General features: G+C 41.3%; 1 protein-coding gene across 3 annotated transcripts in view; it reads left to right on the top strand.

The window, feature by feature from the left end:
• The window catches only part of HERC3 (HECT and RLD domain containing E3 ubiquitin protein ligase 3), an 84298-nt gene that overhangs the window by 894 nt on the left and 65345 nt on the right, over nucleotides 1–18059 (top strand). For all 3 annotated transcript variants that reach the window (XM_070392851.1, XM_070392854.1, XM_070392853.1), the window contains exons 2-3: nucleotides 1706–1767; nucleotides 9212–9466. In XM_070392851.1, the coding sequence (XP_070248952.1) occupies nucleotides 9241–9466 (226 nt within the window). In that variant the 5' untranslated portion in view covers nucleotides 1706–1767; nucleotides 9212–9240. The remainder of the gene's footprint in view (nucleotides 1–1705; nucleotides 1768–9211; nucleotides 9467–18059) is intronic.

The raw sequence follows: 18059 nt of genomic DNA, 5'->3' as shown, positions 1-18059 counted from the left end.
GTGTGTAGCCCTGAACCAGAGAGGCCAGGGAGTGCGGTGGAGACACCTAGCGCTACTGTGCCTGGGTTGGGGTGGATGCCCCGTGGGCCCTGCGGAGCATGCGTTTGAACTTGGCTCCTAGTTTCTAGGATGGCGAACCTATGACACGCGTGACACGCGAACACATTTTTTTGGGTTGATTTTTCTTCGTTAAATGGCATTTAAATATATAAAATAAATATCAAAAATATAAGTCTTTGTTTTACTATGGTTGCAAATATCAAAAAATGTCTATATGTGACACGGCACCAGAGTTAAGTTAGGGTTTTTCAAAATGCTGACACGCCGAGCTCAAAAGGTTCGCCATCAGCTCGCTGTCTCTGGCTGTTTTCTGATGACCTGCTTCTTTAGCTTTTAAATCAGCCCCAGTAGGAAGTACCTTAAATTCACGGCGAAGCCTGGCAGGATTTCTGCTTGCAATCGTCACACACGAAACGCTTTAGGAAGGACAATTCAAGAGCTCTTCCATTTTTGTGTGTGTGTGTCTTCTGGCTCTTTCCACAAATAGGAGGCTATTTCTAGAGCCTTGCATTTGGTGATTTGATAACATCAAGTGAGCTGATTTTTAACTCCAGGCTGAGGAGGAAGAAAAATGAAATAAAATGAGGATTTAACAGCCTTTTTAAATGAAGTGACTAGATGGAGGGGGATCTTGTTTTAGTAGGCAGGTTACTGTGTCGCTCTCTTTTTGTACTTTACCCTGGGGGAAGGGGGATGGCATTATAAATAAGAAAAGGGGAGTAATATAGGTACCCCCTCCTTTAAAGCAAAATAAATTACACATCATTGTTTGGCCACAGTGAGCTGGGAACCTTCTGGAGAAAGTGTTCAGAAATCAGGGAGGAAGGTTTGAAACCTCTTTGGAAAAATACCTCTTTTGGCTTGGAAAAAAAAATGATTGATTAACATCCAGTTTTTGCTTGTTCAAAAAGTATGCAGTTGGGTTTGTATTTTTTTTTTTAAACAAACACAATCTAAAATATTCCAAATGGTGTGGTTGGAACCACTGGTTATGGCATTTCATTCTGAGTAACAGACTTCTTAAGATTTGCATAATAATTAAAAAAATTTAATACATAGAGTTGCACCCCTACTGGAGATACAAGATAGTTTTGCATCAGTTTAAGAAATAAAAGTAATATTCTCCAAAGTGAATGGGATTTTCTACATAAGATAGAAATAAAGTTATGATAATAATATCTTAAAATCAGGAGGGACTTTTTCTTTTGAGAGACTAAAGGTGCCTCTCAGTCTTACCTTGTTTTCTATGATAGAGGATATGGTGTTGGAAGGAAGGGAAGATACCAGAAAGTCTTCAAAACCAGTTGTGGCAAAATAAGCTATAATGTGTGTGATACATGGAAAACATGGAAGAAAATAGACAAAATTGAATTATAGTTTCAAAATTTCTCTTTTTAACCTAAATGGGAGATTTAAAGATAATTTCATTTTTATTTTAGTATCTGCTATAAATGTTAGGAATTTTTAAAGGTGCTACCTGTGTCTCTAGTTCACTTTTAGAGATGATAGCTTCATAAGTTGGTTAGAGGTTCTTGTTCGTATTTAACAGTCTTGAGATACCGTGTTTGGGGAATATTTGTTTTCAATAACATGAAGGTATTTTGTAGAGTTCCATACTAATGCTTTTTATTTCTTTAACTTGCAGATCTGCAGGGTGAGGGGTAACCATTCTGGCTCCTTGTCCAAATGCCAAGTGTGTGACCTGTGGTGAGTTACTTTGATTTCTCTGACCCTCAGTTTTCTCATCTTGTACATTGAGATAATATCTACTTTACAGAATTAATAAGAGGCTTCAACAAGATAATCTATATAAAGAACTCAAGTTACTACAGTTGCCTAGAGAGGGACCTTAACAAATCCTTAATGACTTTCCTTTGCTGTGATGTAGTGAAGAGAACTGGGTGAGCCTAGGAGGTAGGAGACCTAGTTTCCAGTCTCTTCTTCATCCACTTATTTCTCAGAGGACCAAGGTTACTTGGCCATGGAAGGCCTCAGCTGCCATTAAAATGAAGTTAGGAATGTAAGTCTCTTGCCTAAAGGTTAGATTAAGTGGACATTTAAGGTATCCTTAATAAGATGATCTCTTTTATGCTATACCTCTGCCCGTTTTAGACATGTTCTACATTTAGAAATAGAACTTGCTGATGTCAGCGACATGTATTTTTGTGTGTGAACCAGTAAGTGAACTAGTTTTTTGTTTAAAATATATTTTTATTGATTTCAGAGAGTAAGGGAGAGGGAGAGAGAATCAACGATGAGAGAGAATCATTGATCGGCTGCCTCTTGCATGCCCCACACTGGGGATTGAGCCCACAACCCCGGCATGTGCCCTAACTGGGAATTGAACTGTGACCTCCTGGTTCATAGATCAATGCTCAATCACTGAGCCACACTGGCCGGGCGTGAACTAATTTTATTATAAGTCAGGGTAGACATAGAAAAAAGTCTGGCTAACTCTGTTGAAATTGCTTCACTTACCCTTCCCATCTCTGGCTAGCGTAGGTCTGGTTACCTATAAGTTGGAATCCTACTGTTGTCACTTCACTGCTTATTTACATGTTCTTGGGCAAGTGACCTAACCTTGCTAAGCGTTGAGGTTATTGTACAGGGCAAATTAAATAATCTGTGTAAAGTTTTTAGCACAGACTCAGATGCACAGTAATAGTAGATATTACTTTTTCTTTATTCAGCAACTATTTATTGAGCTCTTACTATGTGCCAGGCACTATTCTAGTCTTTAGGGATAGAGAAATGAACAAAAGTGAGTAAGAAAAAAATGGGTGGGAGTACCCAGGATAGCAAATGCCAGGTGAAGAACAGTGCTAAAACTGGATCTTTAAATTCATGGACACCATTAGCTATTAGGTATAGGGGTTCTACCAGAGTGTACTTTTAGTTGAAAGCTGCATTAATGGCTGGTTTCTCTTCAGTGCACTGAACTTTTCTCCTGAAAGATGATTTTCTTGCCTCCTGCTGCAGTTTTGGCAAAGTGTCTTGGTGACCTAGACCAGATTTTCTATTAGGGTTAATAATCCATGTATAGGAATACAGCTTATTTGTGGTTGTCATTTAGCTACTTCTCTTAGTAATTTTTATTTGACTGCTTGAAGATTGCATTACTATAACTCAGGTGGGAAGGATTTTGAACAATAGTCCTATTTGTCGTTTTTCATAAATGGTTTCTATTAGTCAGTTAAAGATGAGGCCATACTTTAGGCTTGCAATTGTCTAAAGCTCTCAGAGTGTAGCTGATCCTCAAGGACTGATTCATGCTAAACAAATTTATAAGAAGCTGATAGATCCAGGATGTTGAATTAATAATAAGAAGTAGAAATGCTAAGAAGCCTGAGATGCTTTGGTCAGCTGGTCATGGTGTTCTTTCTACATAGTAGGATCTGCCTTGGAAAACAAGTTACTTAAGGTTGCTTAATTACTCATGGAATCTAAGCAAGGCAAGTGGCTAGGTGAATTTAAAGGCTAATTATAGTACTTCAGTTCTATGCTTGGGGGACATTTTTTTCTTTTTCTTTATTTTTTTTAATTTTTAATTTTTTTATTTTTGTTATTTTCTGCTTGGGGGACATTTTAAACAGCAAAGTTACCAGCAAAAAATATAAAAATGTGAAAAATGTGGCACTAAATAGACTGCAAAAAGACCACTTTGAGAGTCAAAACAAGAAGGCAGAGCATCATCTTATTTGACTTCAACTGGGAACATGTGCATAGGATGTGCATAGTTCGAATTTTTCATCTCTTTGCACATGTCTGGGAATGATTGCTAAAATGTTCTGAGCACTGATTTTGGGGTTACAAACAAATTTTAGTGAGTCGGCAAATTCACAAGCATAGAATTGCAAATAATGAAGAACAACTGTACTTAGGGATAGTGAAGGTGGTGGTGCTGGACAGTTTTGTTTAGTATGAATAAAGCTGCTGTGAGCATTATTTACAGATTTTTAGATTATTGATTTTTAGAGAGGGAGGGAGAGAGGCAGACAGACATTGATATGAGAGAGAAACATGATTGGTTGCCTCCTGCATGTTTCCCAACTAATGACAGACCAAAACCTGGGAATCGCACCCGAGACCTTTTGGTGTATGGGACAACACTCCAATCAACTGAGTCACTCCTGGCCAGGGCTGTTTATAGATTTTTGTGTAGACAAACAATCATAGCTTCTTAATACCATATTTTTAGACACATTGTACTTGGCTGGTTAAGGGGATGGCTTAATGGTACAGCTGCCTAATCTTATTCATTATCTCCTAATTCTGGCTCCTTTCCCTCTAGAGGGCAACTTTATTTTCAGGTTTCCAGGACATCCTGTATTGTATACTGACTATAATTTAGTCATTCTGCAAGTATTTTTGTGGTTTTTGCTCCTGTAGGTGACATATAAATCTACTTGGGTGGCATTGTAGTCCACTGGGTAAGACTGTGGACATTGGCTTAAGATTCATAGCCTGGTTCTGGCTCTTTTCGGCTGTGTGACCTTAGGCATGCTTATTAATCTCTCTGAGCCTTGCTTTCTCTAAAAATAGTACTTATGGCACAGGGTTGGTGTGAAGATGAAATTAGATAATGAAATAAAATGCTTATTAGCACAGTGAATGATGTATAGTAAGTACTATGAGTTACTTATGTAACTATTAGTAAGAGAAGACATGCTCATGAAACATTGAAAATTAAGGAAGACATTAGTATGTGTACAGCAATTTAGCAAATTGGGAAAATAAAATTATGTGATCTTGCTGGTCTTTTAAAATGTATGTATCTTCCCCCTCAGTCCTCCGCTGCCTCATTTTATCATTTTATCTTGTCTCCCTTTGTAGTTAACTCAAAGAATAACATTGAAGCTTAATTTTTTTTTTCTTTTTTAGTTCTAGTGTCTAGACAAATAAAAATCTTAAGAAGAAGCAGAACTTTCTGGTTAAGACAGCAAATTGAGATTCAGTTTTATATTTTTTCCATGGCTTTTTTGAAAGAGTTCAGAGAGTAAATCAGATAGCATTGCCATAGGTCACTAAATAAATGTTCCATTGTATAGAAAAACTACATTTTGCTTATTCATTTTTCAGTTGATGGATGTCTGAGTTATTTCTACCTTTTCGTAACATGAGTGAATAATGCTGTTATGAACATTTGTGTACATGTTTTTGTGTGGATGTATTTATGCTTTTAGTTCTTTTTTTTCCTATTTAAATTTTAAAAATTTATTTTTTGATTACAGTTGACATACAATATTATATTAGTTTCAGGGATACAGCATAGTGATTAGACATTTATATAGCTTATGAAGTGATCACCTCATTAAGTCTAGTATCTACCTACAGAGGCAGAGCTGCCTCAAACTGATTGTCAAACTGCAGTGGGAAGGCCAGAGAGGGTTGGGGGGCAGAAGGGAGGGGAGTAAGAGATCAAACAAAGGACTTGTATGCATGCATATAAGTATAACTAATGGACATAAGACACTGGGGGGTAAGGGAGGCCAGGGGATTGTCAAGGGCGGGGGGTGGGGGAAGGACACATATGTAATACCCTTTGTAATACTTATTATAATATTTTTTTAAAAAGAATAAAAAAATATATCCTATCTAATAAAAGAGAAACATGGTAATTAGTGTACGACCGCTACCCTTCCCATTGGCTAATCAGGGCGATATGCAAATTAACTGCCAGCCAAGATGGCGGTTAACCGCCAACAAAGATGGCGGCTAATTTGCATATGTAGGCACAATGCTGGGAGGTGAAAGGGAAAGGACGGAAGAAGCCCCCTGCCTCTGATGGTGATCGGAAACCCAGGGGGGAGCTAAGAGCCGGGGGCAGGGCAAAGGCGGCCCCAAGGGCTGTGATCAGAGAACCAGGCGCCTTTGCTGCCCCGGTCTAAACCTTGCCCAGGCCTAAAACCTTGGCCAAAGACGTTAGGCCTGGGCAGGGGTGGAGCCTGCAATCGTGGGGCGCTGGAGGTCCCCTACACAGACCTAACGCCTTGGCCAGAGCCGTTAGGCCTGGGCAGGGGCGGAGCCTGCAATCGTGGGGAGCTGGGGGTCCCCTGCCCAGGCCGAATGCCTCGGCCAGAGGCGTTAGGCCTGGGCAGGGGCAGAGCGGGAGATCATGGGGAGCTGGGGGCCCCCTGCCCAGGCCTAATGCCTTGGCCAGAGGCGTTAGGCCTGGGCAGGGGTGGAGCCTGCAACCGCGGGAGCTGGGGGTCCTCTACACAGACCTAAGGCCTCCGTCAGAGGCATTAGGTCTAGGCAGGGGCAGAGCGGGAGATCGCGGGGAGCTGGGGGTCTCCTGCCCAGGACTAATGCCTTGGCCATTGGCGTTAGGCCTGGGCAGGGGCGGAACCAGCCATCGTGGGGAGCAGGGGCGGAGTCAGCGATCCTGGGCAGCTGGGGGTTCCCTGCCCAGGCCTAACGCCTTGGCCAGAGGCGTTAGGTCTAGGCAGGGGTGGAGCCTGCAACCATGGGGAGCTGGGGGTCCCCTGCCCAGGCCTAAGGCCTCGGTCAGAGGCATTAGGTCTAGGCAGGGGCAGAGCGGGAGATCGCGGGGAGCTGGGGGTCTCCTGCCCAGGACTAATGCCTCCACCAGAGGCCTTAGGTCTTGGCAGGGGCGGTGCCAGAGATCGTGGGTAGCAGGGGCAGAGCTGGGAATGGTGGGAGCTGGGGGTCCCCTTCCCAGGCCTGACACCTCTGCCGGAGGCCTCAGGCCTGGGCAAGGGGCCGATCCGGTGATCTGCGATCAGAGGGTGATGAGGGTCAACTCCTCTGGCCGAGGCATCAGGCCTGGGCGGGGGGCGGAGCCAGCAATCAGAGGGGGCTGGGGGTCCCCTGCCCAGGCCTGATGCCTGGGCCAGAGGCATCAGGCCTGGGTGGGGGGCGGAGCCGGTGATTGGGGGGATATGAGGGTCACCTTGCCCAGGCCTGAAGCCTGGGTCAGAGGCATCAGGCTTGGGCAGGGGGTGGAGCAAGCGATCAGAGGGAGATGGGGGTCCCCTGCCCAGGCATGATTCCTGGGCCAGAGGCATCAGGCCTGGGCGGGGGTCAGAGCCAGTGATCGGGGGGAGATGGGGGTCCCCTGTCCAAGCCTGACACCTCTGGCGGAGGCGTCAGGCCTGGGCAAGGGGCCGATCAGGCGATCAGAGGGTGATGGGGGTCAACGCCTGAGGGCTCCCAGTATGTGAGAGGGGGCAGGCTGGGCTGAGGGACACTCCCCCCCCCCCCCCCCCCCCCCCCCCCCCGCGCCCCACCCAGTGCACGAATTTCGTGCACCGGGCCCCTAGTATATATATAAAAAAAACAAAAAAAAGTCTAGTATCTACCTAGTATCATACATAGTTATTAAAATATTATTGACTACATTCCCTATGCTGTACTTTACATCTCTGTGACTATTTTTAGATCTTGAAATTTGTACATTTTAATCCCTTTCACCTTTTTTGCCCATCCCCCCCAATAACCCTCCCATCTGGAGACCGTCAGTTTATTCTCTGTATTTATGAGTTTGTTTCTGTTTTGTTTGTTCATTTTTTATATTATATTCCACATATAAATGAAATCATATGGTATTTGTCTTTCTCTGTCAATTTGCAGTTCTCTTGGAAATATAGCTAGCAGTAAAATTGCTGGATAATATGGTAACTCTATGTTTAGCCTTTTTAGGAACTGCCAGACTGTTTTCCAAAGCACCTGTGCTATATTACATTCCCATCAGCAATGTAAGAGAGCTCCACTTACTCCACATCCTCACTCACACTTGTTATTATCTGTCCTTTTTTATTATAACCATCCTAGAGGGTGTGAACTGATAGAGATGAAATTTGTCTTTGTTTGTATGAAAGGAAAGCATGAATTTTTAATAATTATTTTTTTGGGGGGAGGAGCATAAATTTTTAAAAGTAGTGAGACTTTGGGCTAGAGTCAGCAGTAATCAATCAACTAAAAGTTGATTAAATACCTGCTAGATTAAAGAGGTATGTGTTATACTGTGGTCCCTGATTAAGGCAATTAAAATCTGGCTGAGGAGTTAAGTTATGATACAGAGAAAGTTTTTCCTGTTCTTTTTTTTTTTTTTTGTAAAAAATATATTTTATTGATTTCAGAGAGGAAGGGAAAGAGAGAGAGAAACATCAATGATGAGAGCAAATCATTGATTGCCTGCCTCCTGCACGGGTTCGAATCTGCAACCCAGGCATGTGCCCTGACTGGGAATCGAACCGTGACCTCTTGGTTCATAGGTTGAGCCTCAATCACTGAGCCACACGACAGGCCAGAGAAAGTTTTTTTTTTTTTTTTTTTTTTTTAAAATATATTTTATTGATTTTTTACAGAGAAGAAGGGAGAGGGATAGAGAGTTAGAAACATCGATAAGAGAGATCGACCAGCTGCCTCCTGCACGCCCCCTACTGGGGATGTGCCTGCAACCAAGGTACATGCCCTTTACCGGAATCGAACCTGGGACCCTTGAGTCCGCAGGCTGACGCTCCATCCACTGAGCCAAACCGGTTCGGCCAGAGAAAGTTTTTAATCAGGGTCGGAGGGATGCAGATTGATGGTGGCTAGAATGGTCTCCAGAGGCCCTTGAGTAGGATATGAATCTTGACTCAGATCCAGAAGGATGTGTAAGAGGAAAGAGAAGTAACATTTTTTACCCATTTCTCATTTTTGTTGCAAGTGGTGAATTACTGTCCAAGCTAACAATAGGCTATTTAAAGGAGCTCAAAATTTTTAAGATTTAAATAAGTAGAAAACTCAAAGGAAAAGTGCAGTGAGAAAGAACAAGGTGAAGTCATGAGGGTAATTTCAAAGCTGTTGTACCATATGATTTGCAGAGATTGTTTTAGCAGTGCTCCTGTACTCAAGTGTTCCTCATCAGTGACCTGAAAACTATATTCTGTATTCACAATTCATTTACACAAATAAAATTTGTTTAGAAATGTTCTTTAAAATCTTTCTTTAAAACACAAAAGTGGCATTATTATTATTATTATAACATGACTACTTTCAACACTATTAGTAAGTATTCTTCTGAGATGCAAAGTACCTGAAGAATATTAGAGGTTATTTTAAAAAATTGATTACATTTATTATTACTCAGTGTGATTTCCTCTGACCTATTTTTTAAAATCTTTTTTTACAAAATGTTTTTTAGGCTACATGATCCCCTGAAGGATAAGAACAATGTTATGTTGGGGATATTGGTCTCTGGGCCAACCTGGAATCAGCACTAACCTACAAGGAATTGTGGCCGAGCCACAAGTGTGTGGATTTATATCAGACAGAAGTGTCAAGGAGGTAGCCTGTGGAGGAAACCACTCCGTGTTCCTGCTGGAGGATGGAGAGGTTTACACCTGCGGCTTGAACACCAAGGGGCAGCTGGGCCATGAGAGGGAAGGAAACAAGCCAGGTGAGTGCACCTTGTCTGCCTTGATGACCGGCGAAAAAGGCTGGGGAATGGGAGAGTGCTGGTGGAAGATTTTCTCAGCAGGTGTTTAACTTTTAGGGAGGCTCTTTGAATGGTGTAGGATCCCCTTCTGTGTGGAACTTTTTAAAAAAATTTTTTTTTAAATATATTTTATTGATTTTTTACAGAGAGGAGGGGAGAGGGATAGAGAGTTAGAAACATTGATGAGAGAGAAACATTGATCAGCTGTCTCCTGCACACTCCCCACTGGGGATGTGCCCGAAACCAAGGTACATGCCCTTGACTGGAATCGAACCTGGGACCCTTTAGTCCGCAGGCCGACGCTCTATCCACTGAGCCAAACCAGTTAGGGCTGTGTGGAACTTTTGTGTCTAATTCAAGCCTTTTGATGGAAAACCAGACATTTCCTTTCTGTCTTTTTTTGTTGTTGATGTTAATCCTCACCTGAGGATATTTTTCCATTGATTTTTATAGAGAGTGGAAGGGAGGGGGAGAGACAGAGAAACATCATTGTGAGAGAGAGACATTGATTGGTTGCCTCCCGCATGTGCCCTGACCAGGGCCGGGCATCAAGCTGCAACTGGTATGTGCCCTTGACTGGAATCAAACCCAGGACCCTTCAGTCCGTAGGCTGACACTCTATCCACTGAGCCAAACCAGCTAGGGCTCCTTTGCATCTTATTAGACAACATATGTTGTATCAGTTATCAGGGGAGGGAAGTTGACCAGTTGGTTTAGAGTTAGAGAAATAGATTTTTCTCCCATAATTGAATGCTAACACATTGTGATTATATTGTGAATAGGTAATCCTCATACAATCTATATCAGAAGCATTTCCCTCTAATTTTTCCTCCAAAGTGCCTATTCATTCATTTATTTCTGCAACATGTTTTTGTTAAGCAATTTGGGCTAAGTACTATGCTTGGTGTTGTGAGTAGAAAGTGAATGAGTTAGTAATGATTTGGTTCCAGGGGACCGACCCGTGTGTAAGAATGTGTGAGGTAAGTTGGAAAACATGCTGGGGGATTAAAGGAGAGGGATTCATTTCTCCTTTGGAGGTCAATCAAGTAGGAAGCAGGAGTAGGACTTCAGCAAGTGTGTGTGTATGTTTATTGCACACACCTGGGTGTACCCAGTGATTAAAGGCATGGGTATGATGGTGCAATCTTGTTCAGGGAATGTTGAATAGTTTGGTGAGACTGTTGAGGGAGGGTGAGAGAGGAGAAGTTGGAAAGGTAGAGGGCTGATTAGATTCCTTAAGTTTTAGGGTCTTTCATTTATTGATAACAGGTGCGGTGTGTATTTAAAGTCCACTGGTTTATGTTCTTTTTCCTTCCATTTTTTTTTTTTTTGTCTAAAGGGTCTAAGTTTGACCTTCAGTATGTGTTTATATAGCATAGATCTATCTATAAGGTACTTTCTTAGTCTTGGATTTCAGCTACATTTAGAGGTGTGGTGATACTTGAATGAGTCTCCTTTTGGTGAGAAATGATAAGATAGGGTCTTAAATTATGACTATGCTGTATTTTTCATATTAGCATGGCATGTGTCATTTTCTTTGTTATTTGCTGACTTTTTTATTTAATCCAAATCAAATGAAGATACTGAAGCTTCATTAAAGGACAGTCTTGTTTTTTTTTCTAGGTGATTTTACTTTTTTGTGTTTATTTAGGCAAATCATTTTGGTGTCAGGATGAATTAATTTTTTCTGTGACACTGGCTCCCTCTTTTCTCATATTTATTTCCTCTCATAACAAGTGGCTACATTCTGTAGTTGCCCTGCCCAAATATCAGTGTTAACATTTCATCAATTTTATGTTGCCCACTGGATAAAGGGCTGCTCTTATGTAGAATTATTAAGTATGTGAACTGTGATTTATGGGCTTTTTCCCCATTCTTTGCCTCTAGGTTCCCTCTTGGGAACCCTCCCTGCCATATCCTACCAGGCCTGCTCACCCAATGTCCTAAACAGTTGTTTCTGGACTTGTGGCCCTTGGACTCTTGGGATTTCAAGGAAGTGGTTTGTAGCATGGTCCATATGTGCACCTTTATATATACAGTGCACCTGATACTACAGTTTTTCAAATGTGAGTAGATCATGTTTTTAACTAAAATAAAAATTCAGTTAACAATGTCACCAGTTCATAAATTGAGTTAGTAATTCCTATTCATTATATTTTACCAATTAATATAATACAGATGTGTAATATAGAATTATTATGGAGGCGGCAGGAAGGTTTTTTACTTTTAAAAATGTTTTTCACATTAGAAGAGAGTAAAAGCCACGGTCATCTTTTCTCTCCTCCTGTTAAAACTCACCCGTGTCTTAATCTCCTGCTCTTGCTCTGTTTTCCCAGGTGAGAGTCAGTGTCTAACAACTCATGCTTACAGAGGGGTCAGTGGCAGGTCACAGCCCAACATCATATGCTCCTCCTTTTGGGAATATCTACATTCCATCAGGGCTTAGAGATCCTTTAGGCCCATTTCACATCAGTGACCCCTGAAGGACTTGTATTCACCCTGACCAGCCTTTGAAGGGAGTATTTTGGGGACCAGGAGGAGGTCTTTCCATTACTCCTATAGAGACAACATGGTTAGGGTGAATTCTGGAGTTAGACAAACCTAGTGGAGGCATTACCGTGCTCTGATTCTGTATTTTAGAGCCTCAATTCCCTTTCCTATAAAAAGAGGAGACTTCGGTTCTAGTGTAGCTCTTGAAGTAGTTTCAAATGATAAAGAAGACTCCACAAAGCTAACTGTTGCCTGGGAAGTCTGCCCTCCTGTCTGTTTTCTCTGTGACTGTGCCTTCTGTCAGGCAGTGTCCCAGCAGACCTGGTCGCTCAGGATGACTCAGGGCACACCTTTGCCTTAGAACCTGGGGTGAGAAGATCGAACTTGGGGTGGCAGGTGAGAAAGGAAACAAAATCGTGTAATCCCACAATGCCAAAGATCTGTGGAAGGCACTGTGGTGAATACATCTGAGTGCAATGTGACATTCTACCAGTGGAGCCTCCTGCCACCAGCTTCATGGAGCTAGTGGTGGGTGGTTAGTGGGCCTCTGGGAGTGAGGAGCAGCTACTCTGCTTCTGCCTGTACGTTGGGTCAGGCCAGTTCTCTCTGTAGTAAAGGCTGAGTGATTGCAATAGACTTGAGCTAGAGGTATGCCAAGTAGGCCTTTGGATTCAGCCACAGAATCCAGCCGATGTTTATAATAAAAATTTCAAATAAACAAGATTCTAGTGTAAATTACAATAGATTCCAGAAATTTCTGTCATTGGCGAAGCTTGCGTGTTAATTATAAACTCCATAGCAGCTTTGGAATAGTTCCTCTTTGAATGGAAAGATTATGTGGGTGAGCACTTCCCTCTCTCTCTTTTAAAATGAATTTTTACTGATTTCAGAGGGAAAGGGAGAGGGAGAGAGATAGAAACGTCAATGATGAGAGAGAAACATTGATTGGCTGCCTCCACAACCCGGCCATGTGCCCTTGACCGGAATTGAACCCAGGACCCTTCAGTCCACAGACCGACACTCTATCCACTGAGCCAAACTGGTTAGGGCCCTCTCTTCTAACTTTTTCATTGGTAGGTATGTTCTAAATCTGGGTACCATTTGGGTTTATTTTTAATGAGTGGGAAAAGAGAAAGAGCTTGTTTTCTATATGTGCTTATTGAGAACTGTGACCTGGAGAGCTGCTAGGCATGGAGGTGGTGACAGACAGACCCTGTTTCAGGTAGCCCGTGCTGGCCCTGGCCCACAGAAATGCTGTCCCCAGGTAACCACTGTGGTATTTGGGGAGGGATCATGGTAGAAGGCCACCTCCCCAGAGGACATGTTTCTGGGGATAGTGGGCAAGTCTGAGATTTCAAGTTGACGACATTGCCCAGACCAAAGGACTCTGCAGTATGAAGGATTAAAAAGAGTGAGGGGAAGGAAAGGTGGAAGGTGATGGTACAGGCAATGTACCAGAACGAAATTCTTCTATTTGAACATGTGTCTTAAGTCAGTCCTGCCAACTGTCACATATCAGTTTATACTGATATTTTTATTTTTTAATATATTTTTATTGATTTCAGAGAGGAAGGGAGAGGGAGAGAGAAACATCAATGATGAGAGAGAATCATTGATCAGCTAGCTGCCTCCTGTACGCCCCCTCCTGGGGATTGAGCCCGCAACCTGGGCTTGTGCCCTTGACCGGAATTGAACGTGGACCTTTCAGTCTGCAGGCCAGTAGACTAACATTTTTGTGTCAACCCTTTTGGATTCATATCTGAGCAAAACCAGCTAGGGCTGTACTGATATTTTATACGTTGTGTCCAACTGGCACAGTTGCAAGGTACACAAATTCATTTTTTTGGAAGCATCCTGTACCTGTGACAGAGCAGTGATACAAAGCACTCACAGTGCTTGTATGGTTGTCTTTTTTTTCCTCCTTGAAAACATGTAATAGTTTCCAATTGCTTTTATTGCTCCTAAGACTACTGTGCTTTCCTTGTACTCTCATTTCTCTCCTCAGTACTGCCCCTATGTGACCAACTTCCCTGTGTGGAGGGCACGTCCAATACTAAAACTCCTGATTTTGCAGGCACATATATTTTTCTATTGTGTCAGGCAACTTAGGGTTCTAGCTTAGGTGTCTCCATGATTCATTCATTTGTGCTTTGGCCAAGGGCAAAGACGCCTGTGATTCCCAGAAACATTTTTCGTGGGCAGAATGCCAAACCCCGTCTAAACTCCATGTCCAGCTTTAAAAAAAAAGTGTTGGATTATAATTGTTTTGAATATTCTTCTCTCACATGACTTTTCTCTCTTTATGCTCTCCTTTGTGTGATACATTCTTAACTCTCCCTTCCAAAATCAGGGGTGGTTTCATTGATCAGGACATTGTATAATTATTTCTAATTTCTTTATGTTTTTGCTAATGAATTCATCTGATAACTTTGTAAGACATACACTTACAGAGTTGCATTATAGGAAGAATTATGTCCCTTTTTAAATAAAGCATGTACACAAAAACATGACTATTTTCTAAATGATGACATTTTATAAGTGATTAATCTACCTTGGAATATTTTATTAAACTAAAATAGGAACTGGTTGCCTATAGAGAAAATTGAAAAATTTTACCTCAGTTTACTGTGCTTCTCTTATTCCCTCCCAGCCACATTGTCAGCACTAGTCTTCAGCTAAATGTACAGTTTTCCTTTCCCAATATTTACTTGATTTCCCATATTGGGATTAGCATAAACTAATCCTCTGAATTATTGTAAACCTCCTAACCATTTTTCCTATCTTGAGTAGACAAGAACTGTATTAGCTGCAATTATTTAGTTTAACCTAATTTGACTGTTAAATTTTTAAAAATTCTGCATAAACATTCCAGGAAGCCTTTTCTTAGCAAACCCCAGTTTATAGGTGGACTAACATTTTTGTGTCAACCCTTTTGGATTCATATCTATGATTGGTTTCTTTTACTTTCTCCTGAGTTAGTTTCTCTCTTGCAGGTACTTTAATCCAATTCACATTCACATTTTGTAATCAGTCTAATCATTTCCATAATGCCCATCACCATATGTAACAGCTCTTCTGTTTTTTTAAAAAAATATGTTTTATTAATTTTTTACAGAGAGGAAGGGAGAGAGATAGAGAGTTAGAAACATCAATGAGAGAGAAACATCGATCAGCTGCCTCCTGCACACCCCCTATTGGGAATGTGCCCGCAACCAAGGTACATGCCCTTGACCCGAATTGAACCTGGGACCCTTCAGTCCGCAGGCGGACACTCTATCCACTGAGCCAAACTGGTTAGGGTTCTCCCGCTGTTTTGATAAATGAGGTTTATAAAGCAGAACATCTCAAAAGCCTTAATTCTCAGAGCTGTGTTCGCTGCTAACCCTGGTAGAAGTAACACTTTGAACTAGTAGCTTATCAGCTTGCTTTCCTGTCACTGAACGACTCAATAACTTTGTTGTTAATCAGCTTTCTGCCAAAAAGCAAACTAGCTGAGCTGAAAGGAAATAGAAGAAATTTTATGACTTCCTGTTATTGAAGTGTTTGTTTCCATAACTCTGATATGAAAGGAGGAAGGTGCCATAGGAAGTGTTCAGATCTCAACACTACACTTGTTAGGGGCGCTGTCCCTTCCTCATTAGGAGTGGCAGGTGGTCTGGGAGAGTGTATACCCTTTCTGATGATGATAATAATGGTGGTAATCAAACTGGTTGACTTTTTTGATAGCTGAGTGGACAGCTTTCTGGTCCAGAGGCCTAGGGCAGTGGTCGGCAAACTGCGGCTCGGCAAACTGTGGCTCGCGAGTCACATGCGGCTCGTTGGCCCCTCAAGTGTGGCTCTTCCACAAAATACCGACTTCTGCGCATGGGCCACGAAGTTTCAATCGCACTGTACGTGCGCTCCCACACGTGGTATTTTGTGGAAGAGCCACACTCAAGGGGCCGCAGTTTGCTGACCACTGGCCAAGGGATCAGAAGCAAATGTCATTTAATAATTTTATTTTCTGGTGTGCTTAATCAAGAGTTACAAAGAATTCTTTATATGGTATTCAGCCTATTTCTCTAAAAATGTTAGAAAATAAATACTTATTAATGAACAACTCTAATGTGAGGTATTATTTGTGTATTATTTAAAAATTTTTGCAGTATTTTTAAGTGATTAACACAGTGGTTTGTGTTGTGATACATTTGTTAATTGTAAATGTGGTTAACCGCATATGCATATTATAAGCTGTCTTGATGTGCTTAGCTTTTTCTTAATTGTTGACACTATTACAAATGTGCTTAGCATTTTTAAGCTGATTAATCCTTATGATAGCCCTGTAAAGTAGGTCAGTATTATTATCCTAGGTATATGTAATGAGAAAAGGAAAAGGAGTTGAGTTTGAGTCTTGCTTAGGTACTGACAGTTTGGTTTTAAAATTCTAGAATTATGTCCACAGACATATTTTTAACCTCAGGTTGATTGGCAGAATTAATAGAATTTTTTTGTTCTTTACCTTATTGGTACCAAGAAAAGTAACTTGTATATAGTGGGCATTTTGGAAAAACTGATTATCCATGTAAGACATACATACATATCTTATCTCTACACCATAGTTAACATTGATTCTGGACCCAAATTGCAAAGATAGGAGAAGCAAATACCATAGTATGTACACTAAAGGCTGCTTTGTGATGCTCCTGGTGGACTTGAAGTGGTTCACCAACAATTAGGTGATTTGATATTGCCATAGTTCAGAACATAGAGTGCAATCTGATCCTAGCTGAATTCTGTGAACAGTTATTGTAGGCTTCCAGTTAGCTTTGATGGGTGAATCTTTGGACAGAGATGTAAATAACCTGAAAGAAGGTTTTCCTTTTTGCATTCTGCAGTTGCTTAAGAAGAGATCACTCTGAAGTCTGAACCTATCTGATACCTGCTTTTTTGTTTTTAAATGGGCCTGTATCAGTCAGGATGCTTTCAGCAGCAAGTAACAGAATATAGTACTAAGGTAAATATGGAATAAGTAATGAGTAAAACTTAGGATCTTATATAAGAGGTCTAGAGAGAGATATTTCTAGGATTGGTTAAATCAGGGGCACATCAAGCACCCAGGTGCTTCCTATTTTTTCTGTTCTGCCATCTTCATTTCCTTGGGTTTGTCCCCTCAAGGACACCAGGTAATTGTCACAGCTTCAGTCATTGTATCCTCACACAACTGTATTCAAAGGCAGACAGAAAGGGGAGTTTCAAAATGGGGAATGTTTTTCCCAGGAACTCCCAGCATATATCCTCTTTTGTCTCATTGGCCAGGTCTGGGTTACAGGCCACCTGAGAGCAATCATTTTCATGCATAAGTGAAATAAGAATTATCTGATTGGCACAGTCAAGGCTTGTCTGCTAGGTTTGGGGAGGGGCCCAGCATCCCTGACGGTTCTGGTGCAAGAAAGAAGTGGGCGATAGCTGTTGGGTAAGCAATGCATAGTGTCTTCCACAAGACCGATTTCATAATTGTGTGCAAATTTGGGTCTTTGACACCTTAAAGTGGAATCATGAGTCTTATTTTTCTTCCATATTATGATCTATAATTTATGAATTCAAACCTTCACATCTGCTTTTAAAACAAAACTAATGGCTGTTATCGTGAGGCAATGACTTTCTCTAGTGTTTATTATATGATATGTGATGTCAAATTGTGTATTTTCTAAGAGTTAGTATATTACTCATGTTTGTATCTTAGTATTAAGTACAATGTGGTAGGCACATAGTGTACAAAAGTGTTAAATAAGTAAAATGTCTCACAGGTTTTATTATTTTGTTACTTTGCCATGTTCTGTATGAGCTTGGTAGATGGCTTGGGTTGGGTAAACACAGATCAGAGTGATCCCATTTTTTAAAAAATTGCTGAATTTTAAGGATGGAGAATAAAAGAGTGACTTGAATGGCAAAAATTGCCATTTATCAGGCTTCACAGAACTAAGAGTGGATTTGGTGTCATGCAGCAGAACTTCTCCAAAGAGAGCTGTAGTAGACTCGGCAGCTTCAGTTCAGTAAACTCTACCATTAGTTTTATACATTTTTA

The sequence above is a fragment of the Myotis yumanensis genome, unplaced genomic scaffold, assembly GCF_028538775.1.
Source record: "Myotis yumanensis isolate MYYU_CA2020_CCGP unplaced genomic scaffold, mMyoYum1.0.hap1 SCAF_1, whole genome shotgun sequence".
Lineage (NCBI taxonomy): Eukaryota > Metazoa > Chordata > Mammalia > Chiroptera > Vespertilionidae > Myotis > Myotis yumanensis.
The sequence above is the reverse complement of the archived record's forward strand: the minus strand, read 5'-3'. Positions and strand labels throughout refer to the sequence as shown.